We start from the raw sequence: 24,458 nt of genomic DNA, 5'->3' as shown, positions 1-24,458 counted from the left end.
TTTCCCGGCGTTCTTCCTTAAGTAAATCGTCTTCGTGTTGCCTAGGATTAGGGGGATGGGTAAGCTTAAGAAAATGGTAGACTCTCTAGCCGGTATGGAAGGCTTCAGGGCGAAGTACCATATTCCACCAGAAGTAGGTCTAGAGTACTGCCCTTTGGAGGAAATTTTGATCAAGAGAAAGACGGGGCAGGTCACCATTCCAATGATAGCCTTCGTTGAAGGAGGAATGACGATCCTAATGGGGAGGATAACTAGGGATTATTTGCGTGGTCATAGGTTGGCCCCCCACCAGTGCGCTGCGAACATGTTCCGGATCCTGGGGTGCATAGATGCCTTGAACGATCAGATGAACCTCAGCCTTTCGTGGCATGACGTGGTTCATCTATATGAATGCCATAGCCTCGGCGACTCATATTACCTAAAGTCCAGGTCCGACGAGGTGAGGTTGATATCCTGCCTTCCCAAGTCCAACAAAGGCTTGAAGGACAACCTTTTGATCGTCTTCGGACCTTGGCACGACAGTATTCACTATCCGGTCAGGGCAAGAACACTAGGTGGGGCATTGTAGAATTAGATCCCCTGGAGGGGACCTTAGTTTTGAGCTCTCTTTTCCTTTTTCAGTTTTGATTTTGTTTATTTGCCTCCTCGGACTAACGTAACTCTTTCTTTGGGCTTCGCAGACAAGGAGCGAACGTCTCCTCGGCTAAGCTTGGTCAACGTCCCAACACTCAATTTTCTTCTAAGATCTGAGATTTTCGTGAGCGAGGACGGGCAACTGCGGGCCGCTCCTCTGATTTTGGACTACGTGCCCTTCTCGCGATCTTTAGTGGACGCTGGTCAAGCTATCAGGGTCGGTAATCCAAGGTTAGCACGCATTGACATCTCCATACCAGGATTTCTTGCTTCGAGAGATTTACCTCTCGTTCAGCTGCCTGCTCAACGTGCTCCTCTCGTAGCAATTGTCCTAGGGGAAGAAGTTGGTTCCTCGCATTCGTCCTTGGAGGATCAGATAGACTAGTTCCACTTCGCCGAGGAGGGAGAGGTGTCGGCCAGGCCAGTAGAGCTCTCGGACTCTGATTCAGACTTAGACTGAGCCTCGGCAGCCCCCAATCTTGGTTTGGTAATCGCACAAGTAGATACCAGCCAAGAGATTGAGGAAGAAGGAATGGATCTGAAACCAAGGTCTGGTCTCAGGGGCCTTCTTTCCAACAGAAACAAGGGGCAACCTCCAAAGATGCCCCAAAGGAAAAGCCTACCTCCAAGACTCCTCCTCCTCTTCCTCCCTCATCGGATGCGGCACTACAGCTTATGCCTAATTTGAGGCAAAAAAGGCCTGTGGAAGAACTGGAGAAGGGTGAGGTTGGCCATGAAAAGACCAAGTACCAGAAGAAAGGCAAAGAGCCTAAAGAGCCTAAGGAGAAGAGGACCAGGTTCGTTGATAGCCGAGACGAGGCGGCTATTCGGAGGGAACAGTGGACATGGTCGCCGCGGCTCGAGTTAGACGACGCCCCGATTTCCTGGGACGCGACTCTATGGGAGTCCCAACGAGGGCAGGCGTCATTTCTAGCCGAGGCCCTGCAACAGCCCTTCCTTTTGCCTCGCGATATGGAGGGTCTCCGAGCTACTCGGTAACCAGACCTTTTCATGTCGCTGAAGAGGGACATGGTTATGGTAAGTGAAGACTTCTCCTATCTAGTCCTCTCATTACGTATTTATTTATTCGTCATTTTCTTTTAATTAGGCCTCTACTTTTCTAGCGCAGGTCACCCAACAAATCTTTGTTGCTAAGGAATGGGCCAAGAAGGCTCACGAGGACTTGCACAATGAGGCTCAGTCCCGCCTTGCTGCCGAGAAGGCTACCGATACCCTCAGACAGGAAAAGGATCGCCTAAGCAGTGAAGTGAAAGAGGCACAGAAGGGTCGCGCGAGCGCGGAGGCCGGCCTTAAAAACGCCACAAAGCAGGCTGAGGATTTGCGCCAACAGCTCCGCCAGTCCGAGGAAAAACTCGCGACAAAGAAGCAGGCGATCTCAGATCTCAGGGCCGAGCTTGCAAAGGTCAAGGAGGAGGCCCGCGTGGCCAGGGAGGCGGCCGAGAAAGCAGTGGAGACCTCATATGACCGCAGAGTCAGGGACATAGAGGTTAGGCTGACCGAGGAGGTGGCCGCCGTATGTAGGGATTACATCACCATGTCTTGGGGTGTAGCCTTGGATCGAGCGGCAGTTCCAGCGGACTCTGATCTTCTGAAAGCTGAGAATATCTTTTTTCCGAAAGATATTCGGGAGATTCCGAATTCGGCTGCTCCTGAGGACCCTCTTCCTACGAAGGACACAACCTCGGACTCCCAGATGCCCGAAGCTGAGGGGACACAGCTGGCCGCGAAGGATAAATCTCCTGAGGATAGTCTCTCAATCAGGGATGTTGTCGCGCAAGCCAAGGAGGCTGTTACGAGACCTCAGGCAGGAGATGTTCAACCTGAGCCTACTCAGGGTTAGGATTTAGGAAAGTAGTGTAGGACTTTATCTGTAGCTGTTTTCTTTAATCTTTACATTTGGTATCGTTAATGTATGTGAAAGAACGCGTTTGGATTTCAATGAATGGTGTCATTTTCTTTCAAATTTTGTTGCACTGATACCTTTTCTGCTTTCATCATAAGTGAATATCTATTCTGCCACTAACTGTTAAGAACCAAGCATGAATGAGTGAGTGTGTAAAAAATGATAACTAATGAGTAAAAAATGATAGTCAATGATTAGGTAAAACTGCTTCCAGGTTAACTTCCTTAAAGCCTATGTTCTGAGGGACCAGGCAGGACTTGGATTCTATCTAATACTTAGCGAAAATGAACGAATTGTTAATTTCCCCCAAGCTTGTAGTCCAAGGAGTCAGGCAGTACTTGAGTTCTATTTAACACTTAATGAAAATGGCTTCAAGGTTAATTTCCTCCAAGCCTGTAGTCTGAGGAGCCAGGCAGTACTTGGGTTCTGTTTAACACTTAGCGAAGCTAATAGAATAGTTAATTTCCCCCAAACCTGTGGTCTGAGGAGCCAGGTAGTACTTGGGTTCTGTTTAACACTTGGTGAAAAATGGCTTCGAGGTTAATTTCCCCCAAGTCTGTGGTCCGAGGAGCCAGGTAGTACTTGGGTTCTATTTAACACTTAGCGAAAATGAATGAATTGTTAATTTCCCCCAAGCCTGTAGTCCGAGGAGTCAGGCAGTACTTGGGTTCTGTTTAACACTTGGTGAAAAATGGCTTTGAGGTTAATTTTCCCCAAGTCTGTGGTCTGAGGAGCCAGGCAGTACTTGGGTTCTGTTTAACACTTAGCGAAAATGATAGAATAGTTAATTTCCCCCAAGCTTGTGGTTCGAAGAGCCAGACAGTACTTGGGTTCTGTTTAACACTTGGTGAAAAATGGCTTCAAGGTTAATTTCCCCCAAGTCTGTGGTCTGAGGAGCCAGGCAGTACTTGAGTTCTGTTTAACACTTAGCGAAAATAAACAAGTGAAAAATGGCTTTGAGGTTAATTTTCCCCAAGTCTGTGGTCTGAGGAGCCAGGCAGTACTTGGGTTCTGTTTAACACTTAGCGAAAATGATAGAATAGTTAATTTCCCCCAAGCTTGTGGTTCGAAGAGCCAGACAGTACTTGGGTTCTGTTTAACACTTGGTGAAAAATGGCTTCAAGGTTAATTTCCCCCAAGTCTGTGGTCTGAGGAGCCAGGCAGTACTTGAGTTCTGTTTAACACTTAGCGAAAATAAACAAATTTGTTAATTTCCCTCAAGCTTATGGTCTGAGGAGCCAGGCAGTACTTGGGTTCTGTTTAACACTTAGCGAAAATGATAGAATAGTTAATTTCCCCCAAGCTTGTGGTTCGAGGAGCCAGGCAGTACTTGGGTTCTGTTTAACACTTGGTGAAAAATGGCTTCGAGGTTAATTTCCCCCAAGTCTGTGGTCCGAGGAGTCAGGCAGTACTTGGGTTCTATTTAACACTTAGCGAAAATGAACAAATTTGTTAATTTCCCCCAAGCCTGTGGTCCGAGGAGTCAGGCAGTACTTGGGTTCTGTTTAACACTTAGCAAAAATGATAGAATAGTTAATTTCCCCCAAGCCTGTGTTCCGAGGAGCCAGGCAGTACTTGGGTTCTGTTTAACACTTTGTGAAAAATAGCTTCGAGGTTAATTTCCCCCAAGTCTGTGGTCTGAGGAGCCAGGCAAGACTTGAGTTTTGTTTAACACTTAGTCCAAGTAATTGTACAGTAATGTGGCGCCAAGAATTATGTCTTTCATTAATAACAGTACCTTTTCAGGTTATTTACATTCCAAGGGCGTGGCACTACATGTTCATCCAAGTCTTCCAAAAAGTAGGCTCCTATGCCGGCTATAGAGGTGATACCATATGGGCCTTTCCAATTTGGTCTGAGTTTCCCCCACGCAGGGTTTCTCGCAGTGCCAAGGACCTTCCTCAGTACCAGATCCCCAGGCGCCAAGGGCCTCAGCTTCACCTTGGCATCGTAACCTTGCTTGAGTTTTTGCTGATAGTGGGCAAGCTGGACCATTGTACTTTCCCTTCTTTCCTCAATGAGGTCCAAGCTTTTTTCCAGAAGTCCGTTGTTGGCACTGGGGCAGAATGCAGTGGTCCTTTGTGTTGGGAAATTTACCTCCAGTGGAATGATAGTCTCGACTCCATAGGTCATTGAAAATGGGGTTTCCCCTGTGGACCTGCGAGGTGTGGTGTGGTATGTCCACAAGACATGGGCCAACTCTTCAACCCACCTCCCTTTCACGTTGTCTAACCTTTTTTTCATCCCATTCACTATAGTTTTGTTGATGACCTCCGCCTGCCCATTACCCTGCGGGTAAGCTGATGTGGAGTATCTGTTGGTAATTCCCAACTCACTACAGTACCTTCTGAAAGCTTTACTGTCAAACTGGAGGCCATTGTCCGAGATCAGTGTGTGAGGGATCCCGAATCTAGTGACGATATTTTTCCAAATAAATTTCTTGGCATCAACGTCCCTAATATTTGCCAGCGCCTCAGCTTCAACCCATTTCGTGAAATAATCTGTGCCGACGAGAATAAATCTCTTGTTCCCTGCCGCTTTGGGGAATGGTCCTAGGATGTCTAGGCCCCACTGTGCGAATGGCCAAGGGCTGGACAGCGGGTTAAGGTTTCCGCCAAGCTGGTGTATATTCGGAGCGAACCTTAGACACTGGTCGCACTTCTTCACATATTCTTGCGCCTCTTTCTGCATGCTCGGCCACCAGTGCGTTATAGCCCTATGGGATTGGGACCTACCCCCCGTGTGACTTCCACAAATTCCTTCGTGTAATTCCTCCAGGATGAGTTCAGTGGCCTCTGGGTGCACACACAGCAAGTATAGCCCTGAGAATGAGCGCCTGTACAGTTTGGAGTCCTCGGACAACCAGAATCGAGAGGCCTTCCTTCTAATCTTATTGGCCTCGTTCTTATCGTCCGGTAAAGTATCGTGCTTTAAGAACAGCACTAGAGGGTCCATCCAACTAGGCCCAGCCCTGACGTTGTGGACCCGTATTTTGTTGGCCCTCGTCGTCGTTGGGCGGTAGAGATCTTCTACGAGAATAACCCGGGGAAGTGGCTGAGCCGAGGAGGTGGCTAGTGTTGCAAGAGAATCAGCATGGGTGTTCCCGCTTCTTGACACATGCGACAGATTGAAGTGACGAAAATGGGTCTGCAAGCGTTTAACTTGGACTAAGTACTCTTGCATTCTTTCATCCTTCGCCTCCAACTCCCCATTTACTTGTCCCACGACAAGTCTTGAATCCGAGAACATGTTTGCGAATTTTCCACCTAGCTTCTGTATCATTGACATTCTTTCCAACAGTGCCTCATACTCCGCTTCGTTATTCGTGGCCGAGAAACCAAGTCTCAACGACTTTTCGATGGTGATCCCTTCGGGGGAGACCAGAACGAGCCCCACGCCTAAGCCCCTCTGGTTGGCTGTGCCATCGATGTGTGCTTTCCACCAATTCGGTTCATGCTGAGAGATTGTACCGATCAGTTTCCCGTTAGGGCTTGGTGACCTTTGTAAGGTTGAATTTATTCAACCATCTAATTGGCTTTATTCCGTGCCAAATTTGCTTGTAATTCAGCATTTAGTAACCCTGTATTTAGGTGGGATTGTTGTAAGGGTAGTGAGTGAGATAGTGTGAAGATTGCTCAAGAGTGTGCAAGAAAACAGAGTGTCGCGGCTGGGACTCGCGGCTGGACTCGCGGCTTCAACCCGCCAGAATCTGCACACGTGCCAAGCATGCTGGAAGATGAACAGTCATGCTAGCTGGAGCACTACAGGACAAAACAGGACAACTGGCCATACGGTTAACTCGCGACTGGAACTCGCGACTTAGTCAAGCCGCGAGCCACCCCTGTTTTGGAAAAACCTGACGTTTCGCATACCACTCCACTTCAGTATAAATACCCTTTTAACCCACGATTGAAAGAGAGCTTCCAGAGAGAATTTTGAGAGAGAAACCCTAAAGAAAAACCAGATTGTTTCACCCACAATCTCTACCTTAGAGTCTCATCAAAATCCCTCACTCTCTTCCTCTCCATTGTCAAATCCTTGAGAGGCTTTATACCAAACCTGGTTCTCACCATTATCATCTCTGTGAGACAGTCGTTTGGAGTTCTGGGAAGCAGTTAGGAAGGAGCCAATATTCATTGGTTGATGCTACGGTGTAGTAGCGGAATCCGAAAAGCTAGAAAAGAAAAAGGTTCGGCGCAACCTCGTTGGAGCAAGAAGCTTGGAGGGCTTAGGTGCATTGGGTAGATTAGGCTTGGAGGGTCTATTGTTGTCCTTGTATCCCAACTGTATTTTCTAGTGGATTGATTACCGCTTGGAGGGCGGCGGAGAGGTTTTTCGCCGAGGTCTTCGGTTTCCTCTTCGATAACATATCTGGTGTTATCTCTGTGTTTGCATCTTCCTTCCTCTCTATCTCTGCCTTTACATTATCTGCTGTGGTTTATTTTGTTGTGGCTTAGATAGTTGTTTAATCAATTCCATATTATAGCATATGTTAAGTTTCCGCACACTAGTTGTTTGACATATTGCTAGGGTTGGTTAAGTTGGTTTTTGGGGGTCTAAACGTTCAAAAGTGTTTTTATACACGTTTTTGAACTTTCATTTGGTATCAGAGCGGGTACACTTGTTGTGGTTTAAATACCTAAGTGTGATCCTTGACCCCTTGTGTTTATTTGCCATGGATTGTGCTTTGTATGACTCTTTGCATGATTTAGTTGGTGATGAATGTAACATGCCACGTGTTTGTGAGAATGCCTCTATGAGTGTTAATCCTCATAAGTGTGATGACATGTTATTTGAATCTATGGGTGTTGTTGACAAAATCTTCAAGAAAAATGCTAAGAAGTTTCAAAAGAATTTGAGCAAGTTATTTTGTGAAAAGGATGATTTGATTGCTAAGCTCAATGAATCCAACAAATTGGTTGAGAAATATAAAAAACTTGCTGAAATTTCTCTTGAAAAGCTGAAAGAGTTTGAATGTTTGAATATGGACTTGGATGCTAAACTTGTTTTGTCTAACAAACTTGTTGATGATCTTAAATGTGAAAATGAATCTCTTAAGATGCATGCCAAGTGTTTGATTGCTGAGCCTATTGTTAAAAAGGATGATAATATTTGTTGCAATCATGTTGTGGTACCCGATTTTGTGCCTAGTGTGTGTTCTACCTTAAAGGACAAATCGGTGTACATTCCTCCACATAAAAGAAATCAAAAGGTGGAGAGAAAGGCTGTTAAGTCAAAACCTTCGTTTAGGTCTCAACCTAAGGCTTTGGATGGATCTAAGTTTGTTCCAACTTGCCACCATTGTGGTGTGATTGGTCATATAAGACCTCAATGTCATAAGTTGAAGAGGGAACAAAACCATGTTGCTAGATCCATTCCCAAAAAGCCTAGTGGACCTAAACACATTGTTTGTCACCATTGTGGTGCCTTTGGTCATCTAAGACCTCATTGCTCTAAGTTTCAAGCTCTTAAGAGAATCAAAAGAAAAGAGAAACTTGAGCATTTTGGAAGTTGTGCTAAAAAGAGTAAACTGGATTTGAGTGAAAATAGCATGTTGTTAAAGAAAATGTTTAATGCTCTTAACTCCTTGACTATGTGCATCTCCGGTTCTCATTCTTCCAACCCTCGTCTCGCTTCTCTTGAGACACTCATTCCAAACAATCGTTCTGTTTGGATGAGGAAGGGTTCCTATGGTTGAGCTTTTACTCTTTTGGTCCTTGATCTAATTCTTTCGATCTTTGTAGGACCCTTCATGCATTAAATGTCATATCTTCATGCATTTTGTGCATCTTGCATTTATTTGTATGCATTGTTTCATTTTTTATCTTACTTTTATGTTTCTATTTTTGTGTGAGTAAAAATCCAAAACCACATAAAAAGTAAAAAATTCAAAAAGTTTGATCGTATATGTTTGAGCACATATCACATGTGAGTTTGGCCTTGTACCTTTGTACAAATGGCTTTGTGCATTTTCGAGCTTAGCTTGTTATTTTTGCACTTATATCTTTGTGGGAAAAATCTTGACATCTTTGTGTGATTGTTGTAAATCAATCTTCAAGCTTGTCATGAATGATTTGTCAATAGTCATGTTGGTTTTAATACATGCGTAGACTTGTGCTTATATCTCTTCCCACTCTTTTATCTTTATTGCTTAAAGAGCTCAATAAATGTAAATCTCAAAATGAAAAGAGATAATGAGCTGCAAAAGCCGTCGCACATACTAGTATTCGACTAGGAAAAAGGGAAAGCGACTTATATGAAAATGTATGATGCCCAAAAAGCCAAAGGCTTGTTCTTCAAATTGAAATATCAAAAATTTCAGGCATCAATCTCAAAAATGAGATGTATTGCTCAAAATGAGTTGTATTGATTCAAAATGATCAAATGATAGAAATTGTAAGAAGCCAAATGAAAAGCTTCAATCTTGTGTAATAATTTTCTTGTGGGAGGTCATATATGTTCATTTCTATAATTGAGATAGACCACTTGACTTAGCACTAGTTGTGTATGACTTGATTGAATTGATCATTGAAGCTTCACTCTAGACTAAGGACTATTCCACATTTGATACACACACACAACACACATGCCTAATGTTCAATGAATGTCTCATTCATTTGTTAGATTGTACTTGTCTAAATGTGATGTGTGTGTGCTCTATCATATATGGTTCAATCCAAAAATATTTTTGATCATTTTATATGTTTTTGGAAGTGATTTTTATCACTTTTTGTGTTTATGTTTAGTGCTTACTTTGTTTTTCAATGTTTAAACATGTTCTGGTTTGAAAAACTAGTGTCAGATTTTTTGGCCACTCATTTTGGCTGGTCGCGTGAGCTGCCAGCAAGCTGCCAGTTTTGGCTGGTCGGTTTGGCGGCTTGCAAGCCGCGAGTCTAAGCCGCGAGTTCAGACAGAGAGGTTTCGCGGCTCACTCGCGACTTGGCTCGCGACTCGCCAGTCGCGAGTCGCCCAGAATCAGCTTTTTAAAGAGCTTTTTCGTGGGAAACTTGTTTTAAACCTCTCCCATCCTCTCTAAAACCCCTCTTTCAATATTTTTACATCAAAACCCAACCAATTTGAATGGTTTTTCAATCCATTAACATCTCTAAGGTAATTATAAACTCTTTTCATTGATTTTGATCCTTAGATTATGTTTTGGAGAGTTTTGTGCTCTTGGTTGGGATTTTCATCATAGGGGTTGGGAAAACTTATTTTTTGTCAATTTTCTTCATGGGATTGGTTTCTTTTGTTGATATGCATTGGATGTTGGCCCCTTGTGGCAGTAAGAACATGTATTAAGGGTGGTTTTCATGATGTTCATGCATTGTTTCACATTTTTGTTTATAGTGTGCATGCTAGGTGTTTGATAAAATGCCTCTTAGACATTTTCTCGCTTGTTTGGACTCTGATGAGTACCAAAATTTGGGGTTTCTCATGTTTCCTCATTAGGAACATGTTTGGTTCTTTGGTTGTGTATTTTAACACACTTTACCCCACATGTGCATTTTTCATGCATTGCACTTAGCCACCTCTTGCACACACCTTTGCTATCCTTGTCATGCATTGGTCTTGACCTTGCTGTTTCATCCTAGCTTGTCATGTCTACCTTATGCTTTGTAGCATGTTACTTTGTCTTAGGTTTGAGCTTCATTTTCTCATTCATCTTGCACCCCTCATGCATCATTAGCATTGTTCATACCTTCATCTCTTGCCCTCGTTTCTTCTTGACCCTTTGTCTATTCCTGACAAAAAGGGGGAGAGTATACTCTAGAGAATGTTTTGGAGTATTTTGTCTTTTCTATATGACTCTTGTGCACATCCTTAGGGGGAGAAATTCTTTTTCTCATGCACATTTGTGGGGGGAGAGATATTCCATAGGGGAGATGCATATACCAAGGGGGAGAAGATATTGTGTTAACTAAAAAACCTTGTTCTGTTTGTTTTCTTGTTGGCTTTATGGTGCTTTGTGTTATGCTTTGGTGTTCTCATTGCATCATGTTTGTGCTTTGGACATGCATATATCCCTATGTTATTATACTTCATTGAATGCATGTTCAGATGATCATTTGCTTTGCTATGTGATCATTGTAGTCATTTCTATACTTGTCATTTATTACTTGCTTTACCTTGAGGGTCTAATGTGGTTTGTGCAAGTGTTTCAGGGTACAAGCATAAATATGTTCCAAGTGCATCACAGCTTCTCATCACTTTGAAGGGGAGAAACTTTAATCACTTTGAAGGGGAGAAACTTTATGCACTTTTAGTTTATATTGTTTAAATTTTTATTCAATATAATGTGTTTGTACCCATATGCTTATGTAAGCTTTTAGGGTTATTGCTTTATGCATAGTTTGTAGGCCTTGTGGTATGTACCATGCTTAAGTGCAGCCTTTATGCTATGTTTGAAATCAGTACTTTAAATCTAAATGTTCTGCATTGTGGTTTATGTACTGTCACTCTTGTGCCCTTGTAGGATTGTTCCTAGATGCATATGCCATGTGTGCTATGCATTGGTTGAGTGTTGAGCATACAAGTGTCTTGCCTTGTGCTTGTTAACTTGTATGTCTTTGTGTTCATTCCAAGTGTGAATGAACACTGTGAGCACTACTTTGTGGTGTTCACTTGGTTGATCAAGCCATGGTTTGTTCATTAACTCCATCTTATGCTTGATCTCTTTTTGCCTGTTTCATATGCATTAATAATTTTCTGCTTACAATGATCATGGTGTATTGTTGTGTTTCAGGAGTTTATGTTCATATGATTCAAGTGCTTCACAGCTTCTAGAATTAGGTGTGAGTGAGTTTTGATCAACTGTTCCCAACTCACATGTTAAGTCTAGAGTCTGTTTTAGGGTTTTGTCACGGAATAGCCAAAGGGGGAGATTGTAAGGTTGAATTTATTCAACCATCTAATTGGCTTTATTCCGTGCCAAATTTGCTTGTAATTCAGCATTTAGTAACCCTGTATTTAGGTGGGATTGTTGTAAGGATAGTGAGTGAGATAGTGTGAAGATTGCTCAAGAGTGTGCAAGAAAACAGAGTGTCGCGGCTGGGACTCGCGGCTGGACTCGCGGCTTCAACCCGCCAGAATCTGCACACGTGCCAAGCATGCTGGAAGATGAACAGTCATGCTAGCTGGAAGATGAACAGTCATGCTAGCTGGAGCACTACAGGACAAAACAGGACAACTGGCCATACGGTTAACTCGCGACTGGAACTCGCGACTTAGTCAAGCCGCGAGCCACCCCTGTTTTGGAAAAACCTGACGTTTCGCATACCACTCCACTTCAGTATAAATACCCTTTTAACCCACGATTGAAAGAGAGCTTCCAGAGAGAATTTTGAGAGAGAAACCCTAAAGAAAAACCAGATTGTTTCACCCACAATCTCTACCTTAGAGTCTCATCAAAATCCCTCACTCTCTTCCTCTCCATTGTCAAATCCTTGAGAGGCTTTATACCAAACCTGGTTCTCACCATTATCATCTCTGTGAGACAGTCGTTTGGAGTTCTGGGAAGCAGTTAGGAAGGAGCCAATATTCATTGGTTGATGCTACGGTGTAGTAGCGGAATCCGAAAAGCTAGAAAAGAAAAAGGTTCGGCGCAACCTCGTTGGAGCAAGAAGCTTGGAGGGCTTAGGTGCATTGGGTAGATTAGGCTTGGAGGGTCTATTGCTGTCCTTGTATCCCAACTGTATTTTCTAGTGGATTGATTACCGCTTGGAGGGCGGCGGAGAGGTTTTTCGCCGAGGTCTTCGGTTTCCTCTTCGATAACATATCTGGTGTTATCTCTGTGTTTGCATCTTCCTTCCTCTCTATCTCTGCCTTTACATTATCTGCTGTGGTTTATTTTGTTGTGGCTTAGATAGTTGTTTAATCAATTCCATATTATAGCATATGTTAAGTTTCCGCACACTAGTTGTTTGACATATTGCTAGGGTTGGTTAAGTTGGTTTTTGGGGGTCTAAACGTTCAAAAGTGTTTTTATACACGTTTTTGAACTTTCATTTCGTTCTCCTTCTAGTGTGGGCTCCGCAAATTCGGCTACAAGATCTGCGAGGACCTGACCCTTCACAGCAGTGTGGGGCATATATCTAATGTCGAAGGCGCCCAGAATCGTCCCCCATTTTGCAATTCTGCCGGTGTAGTTGACACTTCGAAGAACGGATCTCAGCGAAAGCTGGGTTAGCACAACTACAATGTGTGCTTGGAAATAATGGGGAAGCTTTCGCGTGGCTTGTACGATTGCCAAAACGACCTTTTTGAGGGGGAGGTAACGTGTTTCTGCTTCGTGCAGCGATTTGCTTACGTAGTAGACGGGCCGTTGCGTGCCATTGTCTTCTCGGATTAGCACTAAGCTCACTGCATGAGAGGCCACAGCAATGTAGGCGAATAGCACCTCGTCGGCCTCAGGACTGGACATAATTGGTGGTCGGGCGAGGTACTCCTTAAGCTGTTGGAAAGCTAAAGCACACTCCTCGGTCCACTCGAAGCCCTTCCACTTGTTTAATAGGAGGAAGAAAGGTCTGTATTTGTCCGCTGAGCGGGAAATGAAACGGTTTAAAGTGGCGATCATGCCGGTGAGCTTTTGGACCTCTTTGGGATTTCGAGGTGGCTGTAGGCTGTGTATAGCTCTAATTTGGTCAGGGTTAACTTCGATGCCTCGGTGGGTCACCATGTAACCTAAGAATTTCCCGGATCCCACCCCAAATGAACACTTGGACGCGTTAAGTCGCAGCTTGTACTTTCTCAGAATTCGAAAGATGTCGCCGAGGTCTCTAACGTGGTCGGCCACCAATTTGCTTTTTACCACCACCATGTCATCTATATAAACTTCTATGCTCTTTCCTATCTGCTGTTCAAACATCTTGGTTATCATCCTTTGGTAGGTCGACCTGGCATTCTTTAAGCCAAAGGGCATCACCTTATAATGATAATTTCCAACGGGGGTGACAAAAGCAGTTTTTTCTTGGTCCTCAGCGGCTAGGGGTATCTGATAATAGCCCTGGAAGGCGTCCAAAAAACTCATTCAGGGGTGTCCGACGGTCGAATTTACCAATCGGTCTATCCGTGGCATGGGGAAGGGATCCTTCGGGCAGGCCTTGTTTAGGTCCATGAAATCTACGCAGACCCGCCATTTCCCGTTCTTCTTTTTTACCACGACTGTGTTAGCTAACCATTCGGGGTAGAATACCTCTTTGATAGCCCCCGCTTTCTTCAATTTTGCAACCTCCTCTCTCACAGCGTCTGTATGTTCTTTCGACAGTCACCGAGGAGGCTGTTTCTTAGGTGTTACAGCCGGGTTAACGTTAAGATGATGACAGATGAAATCTGGGTCAACCCTAGGGGCCTCGTAGGTGTCCCAGGCGAATACGTCCACATTCTGTCTGAGAAAATCAATTAGTGTTGACTTCTTTGGGGGCGGTAATTCTGAGCCGACCTGAAAAAACCTCTCGGGGTCTGATCCGACGAGTACTTTCTCTAGATCCTCACAGCTCACCTCCATGGCTGGTCCTTCATCATCCAGAGCTAGGATCGGGGTCATTAATTGCTATAAGCCGTTCTCGGCTGAGGTGGAAGGTTCACTATTTGGTCGTCGTGAGATTGCAGACACCATGCATTGCCTGGCCATCGCTTGGTTCCCTATTATTTCTTTGACTTAACCCCCTAACGGATACTTCACTTTTTGGTGTAAGGTTGATGGCACAGCCCCTAGTGCATGAAGCCATGGTCGGGCCACGATAGCTGTGTAGGGGGAGTACGCATCTACCACAATGAAGTTCACTTCCACCACGTCTGAGTCTGTTTGTACAAGCAGCCTGATCATGCCTTTCAGGGTGACTGTTTTTCCTTCAAAACTGACCAAAGGGGAGTCGTATGCCGACAGGTCCTCTGGCTTCAGGTTCAATCCTTTATACAAGTCGGGATACATTACTTCCACGGCGCTGCCTTGGTCAACTAACACCCTCTTCACGTCATAACCCCCAATTCTGAGCGTGACGACTAGGGCGTCGTCGTGGGGTTGAAGGGTTCCCAGTTTGTCCTCATCCGAGAATCCAATTAAGGGCGTGGGATTCGCTCTGGCCCTTTTAGGTTCCCCGCCATCGGCTTCAGGTGGGAGCCTGTCCACTGACATTACTCTGAGAGGATTAGATCCGGTCCTTCTAGGTGCGGCGAGGATGACATTTATTGTGCCAATGGGCGGCCTCAATGCGCTTTGCCTGGTTTCAATGTTTGATTGTTCCTGCCATCCCACAGGGTGATGTACTAGATGTCTCAACTTCCCCTTTCAGACTAGCCAGTCCAAGTGGTTTTTCAGATTCCTACAATCATCGGTGAGGTGACTCGGCTCTTGGTGGTACGAGTAATACAGATTTTGGTTACGTTTTGAGGGGTCACCTGCCATCCTGCTCGGACATTGAAAGAATGGTTCGCACTTCACCTTCTCTAGGATCTTGTGTAATGGTTCTCGGAATACAGCATGGACTGCCTGTGCCCTAGTGGATCCGGACTGTTCCGCGTAGTCTCTTCTCGGTCTGTTATTACTGTTAAAGCGGTCCGACCTGAAGTCCCTCCTCTCTTGAGGGACAACCTTCGCTTTACTCTTCCCCATCTGCTGGTCCTCCTCGACCCTTTTGTACTTGTCGATCCTATCCATGAGTTGGCACACGCTAGTGACCGGTTTCCCAATCAGTGATTTCCTTAAGACATGCTCCGTCGGCAGACCCCTCTTGAATGTACTAATGGCGACATCGTCGTAATTTCCCTCGATCTCATTATACATTTCCTAGTACCTGTCTGAATAGGCCTTCAGTGTTTCTCCTTCTCGCATGGACAAGGATAGGAGGGAATCTAGGGGCTGAGGGACTCTGCTGCTTGTAATGAAGTGAGAACCAAAAGCCTGTGTCAGTTGCTTAAAGGAATTTATGAAATTTGGCTTAAGGCCATCAAACCATCTCATCGCCATAGGTTCCAGGTTAGACGGAAACACCTTAAACATCAACGCCTCGTCTTTGGAATGGACAGTCATCCTCTGGTTAAATTGGCTTACATGCTCTACTGGGTCAGTCCGACCATTGTATATGGCAAATGTTGGTTGATGGAAACGCCGAGGAAGCTCAGCCCCCTCTATTCTACGCGTGAAAGGCGATTGGAAGATGCGATCTAGGGCCTTGCTCATGGCATCGTTGGCCAGGCCTTGGTAAGATGGGCTTTTGCGGCCACGTTTGCAAGATCGCTCTTCCTCATAGGAAAAAGTTTTGCTTGGAAGGGTTCTTGATCTCCGCCTGTATTCATTATCCTCATCACTGCTAGTGTTCGAGCCGGGTGGAGGACGTTTTCGCTGCGCTCGGCGCAGCTTCTCCTTCAAGTCGTCAATTTCTTGTTGTAAAGCCTTTCGATCATTTCGCTTAGGGGATGCATGACCTTTCCTTTTCGAGCGACTCTTACTCGTGTGGGAGGTGTTCACACTGCCCTCTCGCTGCTTGTCTTGGTCTTTCTCTTGTTGGAGATTCTGCGTGTCCGGTTTGGCGCGGACCTGATCCTTCCATTTCTTAACAGTCTCACTTGTCGAGACACAAGTTCTCCCCACAGACGGTGCCAATTGTAGGGTTGATTTTTGGGGTTTAGGCCCAGCAAGTGAGTGATTCTGGCCCAAAGAACCCTAGACAATGAATTTGTAGAAAGCGGGTTATAGAACTAGGGCTTGACGAAGTGAACATTAATTAATGGTATGCCATGCAGCAGTTTGAACGTAAGAATATCTTCTTTATGTCCACAGGATACTCGGTCCGAGGAGACGTATGGGTGCACCTCTGGTTCTGATTAAAGACTATAGCATTCCTCTCTTCCTCTATCTCCTTTTTCTTCCCTCTTTTCTCCGATCCCCACTTCATGGGGATTTCCTTCTCTTATATAACTTCCTTAAATTAATAAGAGCCTTACATTTGTTAACCATTTGGACCTTCACTTGAATACTTGTCCTATCGGACATCCACTCTATCTTTCTGTGAGTTGCATTGGCCAATGTAACACTGTTCGCCTGTCTTCTCCACATTAATGCGGCTGGAAAAGTAGTTCCCTTGCATTTAATGTGGCAGTTGTGGTTTTCCCCTTAACGTCTTACATTTTCTTCATTCTTCCTGCTTTGTGAGGCTCATCCTATTACCCTCATTTGTTTGGGATGATTCTTCACTATGGATAGGGCGCACATTGAACCTGTATTTGGTACGTCCGAGGAGACATTCCTCCTCGGACGTCTTTTAAGTAAGTTGGGCTCAACAGGGTTGGGTTGGAAGTATTTTGGTCCCCTTTTTCCCCCTTGGTTATGACTGGACTCCGTACGGGGCCCAAGGCCCATTGTTGACTTGGGAATTTTACCCCTACATTTACCATCTATCATATTATTCAAATTTAGTAGTAATGTTAAAATATTTCTTTAATTTCTGAAATTGTTTAATTAAATTAAAAAAAATAGTATTCATTTCCTCAAAGTCACGTGAGCTCGACCACTGCAAATCACAAAACCCCTTCCACTCCACTCTTTCAAAATGACCAAAATGCCACCGCGTCCATTAAAACCACAAAACCCTAGCGCGAAACAAATCTCCACCGTTAGTTCCATCCAAATTAATCTCATCCGTTGATCCAAACTCTCTCTAGGGTTTATATTTCTCGCTCTTTTATAACACTCCGTCTCTCACAAACGCAGAGCCGTTTATCTCACTCTCGCTGTCTCTCGTTCTCTTCCTCTGAGTCTCAGATCCAGCAATGGTGAGTTTCTCAAACTGTAAAAGGGTTATCATTCATATAGTTTATATGTTTGTTCATGTTATGTTGGTTTGTTAGTACAACTTGTGATATAGGTTTTGTTTGGTAGCTGGGAAAATGTTCTAGAATCTTACACTCTATGATCGAATCCCCTGTTTTTCTGATATGGGTTTTGTAAAAGGGTTTAGTTCCATGTTGTCTTTGGTTTTTCTTTTCATTCTATGAATGTTGGGGTTAGTTTGATAGTACAATTTATGATATGGGTTTTTTTTGGTTGCTGGGAAAATGGTCGGGAATCTTAGGCTCTACAATATGATCTGCTGTTTTCTGATATGGGTTTTGCTTGCTTTCTCGGAATATGGGGTTATTTCTAAATGGGTGTTTTTGAAATTTTGTTTGTTCATTTTAGGCTTTTGTGAAAGCTCAGAAAACCAAGGCCTACTTCAAGAGGTTTCAGGTTAAGTTCAAGAGAAGAAGAGGTATTGTAATTTATTGTATTGTATTGGGTTTGATGATTCAGAGTTCATTCTCTTTTGGGGTACTGTGTAATGTTTCAATCTGAAAGTATGAGTCTTTGAATGTTTTACAGAGGGTAAGACCGACTACCGTGCCAGGACTCGGTTGATTAACCAGGACAAGAACAAGTACAACACCCCGAAGTATCGTTTTGTTGTTCGTTTTGTATCCTTTTAAATAGTTAAATATTTATAATTTTATTGTTATGTCTGTTTTTTTTTCTTGATTTGTTGATTTTTGTTTGGTTTACATTTTGTTGAAGCTTGTGTTTTTTTAGTTGTCTTCTTTTTATAAGACCTGAATTAAAAATAATAATAATTGCAATTATGGGTCACTTATTCTATGGTGAATTCATTGTTGAAACACACCCATGATCATAACAGTTGGTATGATAAATTAATTGGTTTGCGATTTTTGTCAATGTTTAGAGCATTTATACTAGGGTTTGTTGGTTATTAGTATTTGATTGTTGGTAATACTGGTTGATGTGTTTTTCTTTTTGAGTTACATTTGATAGGGGGTTTTCTGTATTTTATGTTTAATGTTATGGGATTATGTCGTCTTTTTCTGTTGTATATTCTTAGCGTTGGTATGTTTATAATCCTGGCTAATATGTATTTTCTTGTTGAGTTACATTTGAAAGGGGTTTTCTTGTATTGTATCTGGGGATTATGTTTGTATCTGTTGTATGGTTGAATCTTAACCTTGGTATTAGACCAACAAAGATATAACTGCACAAATCATCTCTGCTAGCATTGCTGGTGATTTGGTTCTTGCTGCAGCTTACTCCCATGAGCTGCCACGATATGGACTTGAAGTTGGCCTTACAAACTATGCTGCTGGTAATTCAGTCATGGCTCTTTGAAAGCTCTTTCTTTTTTCTTTTCAACTTTTCTTGCGTGTGTTAATTTGAGTTGTAACTGTGGTAATGCATTCAGCTTACTGTACTGGACTCCTGTTGGCTCGCCGTGTCTTGAAAACACTTGAGATGGATGTTGAATACGAAGGCAATGTGGAGGTACTCTCACATATGCGTATCATTTTCTGCTCCTGTCTTACATATTAAGTGTTATCCTTTTCACTGCTTTGTTCCGATAGCCTTTATGTAAGTATGTGTCCATATTTGTTTTCCTTTAGGCTACTGGGGAGGATTACTCAGTTGAGCCCGCAGACACCAGGAGGCCATTCCGTGCTCTCCTAGATGTTGGTCTTATCAAGACAACAACTGGAAACCGTGTTTTTGGTGCCCTCAAGGTATATCTTTAAATCAGAGCTTTGTATTTTTGTAACCCCCTTTGTTTACTATATGTCATAATGACTTATTTATTGTTGCATGATCTGGTTAATCCTAAATGATTACAGGGTGCTCTTGATGGTGGTCTGGATATCCCCCACAGTGAGAAGAGGTTTGCTGGTTTTGGAAAGGGTGATGGTAAGCATCTTGATGCTGAAGTTCACCGCAAATACATCTTTGGGGGCCATGTTGCTGGATATATGAGGGTATGAATTCAGATTTTGTGATCTCTCATAGCTTGTTCAATTGTTTTGTTCATTGCCTTTCTTATAATATATTGTAATATGATTTAAATTTTTATTGTTATGTTAAATTTGTTCCAGACTTTGATGGAAGATGAACCTGAGAAATACCAATCTCACTTCAGTGAATACATCAAGAAGGGAGTTGAGGCTGATAGCATTGAAGAGATGTACAAGAAGGTTCATGCTGCCATCCGTGCAGATCCCACACCTAAGAAGTCTGAGAAACAGCCTCCAAAGGAACACAAGAGGTGAGGATAATTGTTAATTTATTTGTGATGTTTTTGTTGTGTTACTGTGTTTATATTCATATATTATGTAACAAGTTTATTGTACTCTTCTGATCAATCTCAAATGAATACCTTTAAATATTTTCTATTTTAATTGAATATGTTTTGTTAAGCCCCATCTTGATCAATACCAGGAAAAATGATTTCTTATTATTTTTGTGTGGTGTCTTAATCAGAGATAAGTTTTGACAATTCCTATGTGTTCCTTAACAGGTTCAACTTGAAGAAGCTCTCATACGAGGAAAGGAAGGCCAAATTGATTGAGAGATTGAATGCTTTTAACTCCGTAGCTGATGATGATGATGAGGATGATGAGTGAAAGTAGTGTTGGATTCAGTGCTTTATATTTGTTGATTATCCATGATACATTTTGTTTTTTTGTCAACGAAACTGAGAACCTAGCTGTGTTTTTCTTTTTGTTAAATTTGTCATTTTTGCAGGTTGTCTTTCATCATCTAGATGTTTAACTAGATATGAATGTTAGTTTTGCATCAATTATATCAAAGTTTTGACTTTGTCATACTATTTAATACTGCTTATCTTTCATATTATGAATTTCCTGCGTTGTTAATCCTAGTTTCTTCTCTTTTCCCTTGAATTGAGTGCTATAGGGATGCCTTTGCAAATAATTGGTTAGGAACAAAGTGTCTCCTTAAACTAGTTGGGAAAAAAATCTTTCAAACTCGACGAATATCTTTATATTGAGCATAAAATTTGAAAATCTAACTTTCGGATTGAATGTTTTTATGTTCTTTATTCTTACAAAATTTTAAGAAGATAAAATGCAATGGAAGTAACCAAATGTTAATTTTTTTTTTTGAAAGGACCAAATGTTAAAATTTTAAATTTTGTGATTTAAAATTGTGTATGAAAAATAAGTTTTTTTTTTATCAAACAGTAATAATATTTATCCAATTTGAACGAAATAAGGGCACATGTAAAATGAGAGTTTCTTTTCAAATTAGTTTTTAAGACATTTGCTATTTGTTGCTTAATTTCTGACAACATTTCAGTATTAACTAAAGTTTAGTGTTTGTTAATTGGTAATCGGTGAGGCCTGTTTATTTTCAATCTTTGAATTGCCTGCTTTGGTGAGGCCCCTCGTTCTTTTATTTTCAGCGCGTTTTAATTAGGCCTAAAGCAGAATTTTGTTGTGCGAAATGTGAATGATTATGGAGATGATTGAAGCAAAGCAGTATTCAGCAAAAAGAAAACGAAGAGTGTTTCCCTAAAACGCTTATGTAAAGTAATGGTGCAAAGTAAAAGCAGTAGAGGGTAATATTTGTAGAGACAATGTTAATGCTACCCTGTTGTATGATTTATGTAAAGTAACGATGCAAAGTGAAAGCAGTAGAGAGTAATATTCGTAGAAACGTTGTTAATGCTACCGTGGTGGATGATATAAAAGTGATACCGTGGTGGATGATAAAACTGATATCAATAATAGTTTAATGTGTTTAAAAAAAAAATATATCAATAATAGTTTAACGTGTTTAAAAGAAAAAAAGGTGTGATGTGAAAGTTAATAATAGTTTAATGTGAAAGTTACTATCAACTAATTAGGGGTGGTTTAAAGTTACTATCAACTAATTAGGGGTGGTTTAATGTAAAAGTAACGAACTAATAAGAATATGTTTTGTGAATAGTTTTGAAATTTGTTATAAATTGTGTTGTGTTTGTAGTATTGTTTCCTGTACACAGTCAACTTTGCAAATTACAGAACTGTACGGAAAAGAACAACACTTAATTATTTTATCTGTGGTAATAAAAATAAATCCTTTTTCAAATGGCAAGGCTGCAGGATAACCAAAATACTTTATTTTTTTACGTGATTAACTCTATTGCTGCCGCTAGAGCCAAAGACCAATACATATAGCAGTAAACATTTTGAAATATTGAGATCATGGGTTTAAAAGCTTTTGTCAACATTCTAGAGCTACCTTTAAGAGATTCATTTATATATTAACCCAGTGTGTGTGGGACGGGAAGTCTACATATATTCAAAGAAATAGTTAAATACTCGAAAAAAAAAAAAAAAAACATTTTGAAACAATATGATGCAGTCAATTTGGTTGGTTGGTTAACGATCATACAAATAAAGAGAGACTAAAAAGATATGAAAGGGTCCACAAGTTTGGAACCTTATCTGCTACCAGCCAATGGACTTCCATTCTCATTAACATCTTAAGCTCCAAACACTATCTACTTCCTAGAATTTTTCCCACATCAGCACAATTGACTTGAAAAGATAGTGCCTTCTGGTTTTGAATTTAACTCAGAGAGGTGAGTCATGGGCCATTCAATATCCCCAGTACCATGTCCTCCAACACCCATCTCAACAAGACTAGAGAGGAAGACTCATTCTCAATCTCTAGGGTTCCAAAGAGTCTGGGCTTGCCATCAAGGTTGCAATGATGACCTACATGATAAACTTGTCCATAGAAGGTATGTGGTGTTCATTCTACTAAATTTGATTTTTACCGTACATGTGTATGTATATATGTTAAAATGTACATATGACTATGTACGTAGTCTTTTTTTTTCAAGGTCGGAACTTATTTGGTGGCGAGTTTACAAAATTCAAGAATTAAACATTGACAAAAATAGTTTGCCATATTAAAATGCATGGTGTTTGATATTAGTCAAATCCATGAATTATAATCTTAATTGCTTATGAAATGAAAAAGAGAAAGCAACAATGAATTGAAACTAGTTTTACAAATAAATAAAGGCAATGTAGCTTAAATCAACCAAAATTTTCTATTACAAAGAAATATGGAATCATATAAGGCAATATACCATATAAATGTAGCTCTTTAATTAGGAGATATATATATATATATAATATACATGTAACATATATGTGATACGTTCATGTTGTAGGACTGTGACCTTGGGTTTAGCTGGTGCAATGTTGAGCTTGAATGTTGGTGATCAGAGTGCAAATGCAGCAGCCAGAAGGGCTCCGCCGCCACCTCCGGAGGAGAAGAAAGACCCCAATGTGAGTGGTGTCCAGGCAAAAGTTCTAGCCAGCAGAAAAAGGAAGGAAGCTATGAAAGAAGAGACAGCCAAGCTAAGAGAGAGAGGGAAGCCAATTAAGGAACCAACTGAGTGATTCAGCTTAGTTAAGCTGTATCACTTTGAAAATTTTCAATGTATTTCTTCAGAACAATCTACAAGTTGTTATATTCTCTTTTGAGGGGAGGAGGGAATAATGTATTTAACAAGTATTATTAAAGAGAATCTCATTCATTTTGCTATGTGAGGTACAAAGTACAAACCACAGAACTCCCAGATTTTTCCTTTTTGGGAAAGCTATTAGTACCTTGCATAATTTTTTTTTTTTTTTTTGGATAAATATAATTAGAGCCTATTTGGTAGAGAAAATGTGTGTTTGACTTGAGGGTTATGTAAATATGAATTATTTATTTATTTATAGTTTTCTGTCCTAAGAAATGCATGGTGGCAAGATTATAGTAAAAATTAGAAATAGGTAATGAAAACTGAAAAGTAATGTCAAAAGAAGGAATATTTTTTTTTTTTTTTTACTATGAAGAAAGTGATTCACTTTCCATTACCACTATCGAAAAAAAAGGAGGGATTAGCTTGGTTCATATGGACCATTGCCCATAGCCCGAGAATTAAAAGAAAGGGCAATGGTTGTTACAATGTTACATACACAGTGTGTTGTGTTTGTGTGCGTGTTACACATTGTGTGTAATAGAAATTACCCTAAAAATTGATGAACGAGTCTGGACCAAGCAATGGATAGATACTAGCAAATTAGATTGGACCTATAGATCGTAGTGGTGTGTTTGGATGGTAGGATTTAGGCACATGAATTTGGATTTGGATTTGGATTTGAGTGATTAAAATCCAAATACATTATTTGAATAGTTTACAAAGAGTCAAAGATTTGGATTTGACAATTCACCTTAAAATCCTTGAATTTGAAATAATTTTTAATCCCATAGAATTTTAGAAATCCAAGTGACATATTTAAATATTTATGGATTTGAAATTAAGGCATTTCAAATTCAAATTCAAATTCAAGTATCCAAGCCCAACTAAAAGTAAGAAGTAGAAAAAGAAACCCTTGATAATAATGTCCTTATATTGTCCAACAAGAATGTCCATAGTCAAGAGATTTATTGCTCAATAGGCATCGACGTCTAGAATTCGAATCTACTTTTCTTATTGTAATTTATAGCCAGCAAATTATATTTTATACACAAGATAAAAGAATTTCCTTCTTAACTATAGGTATTCTTCTCAATCCTCAGTTTTTGTTGCCTGGACAGGATGGAACTAGCGTTAAGAGTTATGAAGTTTACCATTTTATTATTATGAAAAGGAGAATGAACTTTCTGAGCTTGCTTACTAGGATTGGCAACTAAAAATTCAGTCTTTGGGATGCCATAATTTTAGTCATGTATTTTTTCCCCCCCAAAAAATCGATTTTTATTTAAATTTGATATAAATCCTAATGACACCAGATTTAGTAGATTATATGTACTTATTAAGATTAGTAGGTATGGCTTTGAAATTGTTTAGTTTTGAAATTCAGATGGACATTACAATTATTCCATAACTAAAAAAATTGAAGGAAAGTGCAATTACCCTACTTTTTATTAAGAAATGAATTATTTATATTATCAATAGTTTGATAGCTTATATTTAAATAATTCAATTTTCAAATCAACACATTTATAATTAAAATATATTTAGAATAAAGTTAAAAATATTATAAATTTTATTTCATATATCTTATAAACCGAACCTTTAAAAAAAGT

General features: G+C 41.1%; 4 protein-coding genes across 4 annotated transcripts; 3 read left to right on the top strand and 1 right to left on the bottom strand.

Moving 5' to 3' along the window:
* The first annotated feature begins 1,644 nt into the window (after positions 1–1,644).
* On the top strand, positions 1,645–2,494 carry LOC126703756 (uncharacterized). The gene is made up of 2 exons (XM_050402834.1): positions 1,645–1,671; positions 1,763–2,494. Exons 1-2 carry the CDS (start codon positions 1,645–1,647, stop codon positions 2,492–2,494), a joined length of 759 nt encoding a protein of 252 aa, XP_050258791.1.
* A 168-nt stretch (positions 2,495–2,662) lies between these two features.
* Positions 2,663–13,475, bottom strand: LOC126703755 (uncharacterized). The gene is made up of 4 exons (XM_050402833.1): positions 12,547–13,475; positions 5,293–6,056; positions 4,466–5,088; positions 2,663–2,677 (listed from the first exon to the last, which is right to left on the bottom strand). The coding sequence occupies exons 1-4, from the start codon at positions 13,473–13,475 to the stop codon at positions 2,663–2,665; spliced, it is 2,331 nt and encodes a 776-aa protein (XP_050258790.1).
* Positions 13,476–17,164: 3,689 nt separating this feature from the next.
* LOC126701657 (60S ribosomal protein L5) lies at positions 17,165–20,195 on the top strand. Its single transcript, XM_050399952.1, has 9 exons — positions 17,165–17,326; positions 17,733–17,802; positions 17,913–18,004; positions 18,555–18,681; positions 18,778–18,857; positions 18,977–19,093; positions 19,202–19,339; positions 19,457–19,626; positions 19,879–20,195. Exons 1-9 carry the CDS (start codon positions 17,324–17,326, stop codon positions 19,982–19,984), a joined length of 903 nt encoding a protein of 300 aa, XP_050255909.1. The 5' UTR covers positions 17,165–17,323; the 3' UTR covers positions 19,985–20,195.
* A 1,679-nt stretch (positions 20,196–21,874) lies between these two features.
* LOC126703003 (uncharacterized) lies at positions 21,875–22,925 on the top strand. Its single transcript, XM_050401889.1, has 2 exons — positions 21,875–22,110; positions 22,549–22,925. The coding sequence occupies exons 1-2, from the start codon at positions 21,956–21,958 to the stop codon at positions 22,778–22,780; spliced, it is 387 nt and encodes a 128-aa protein (XP_050257846.1). The 5' UTR covers positions 21,875–21,955; the 3' UTR covers positions 22,781–22,925.
* The last annotated feature ends 1,533 nt before the right edge of the window (positions 22,926–24,458 follow it).

The sequence above is a fragment of the Quercus robur genome, chromosome 10, assembly GCF_932294415.1.
Source record: "Quercus robur chromosome 10, dhQueRobu3.1, whole genome shotgun sequence".
Taxonomy (NCBI): domain Eukaryota; kingdom Viridiplantae; phylum Streptophyta; class Magnoliopsida; order Fagales; family Fagaceae; genus Quercus; species Quercus robur.
This window is presented reverse-complemented; position numbering and strand designations above follow the sequence as displayed.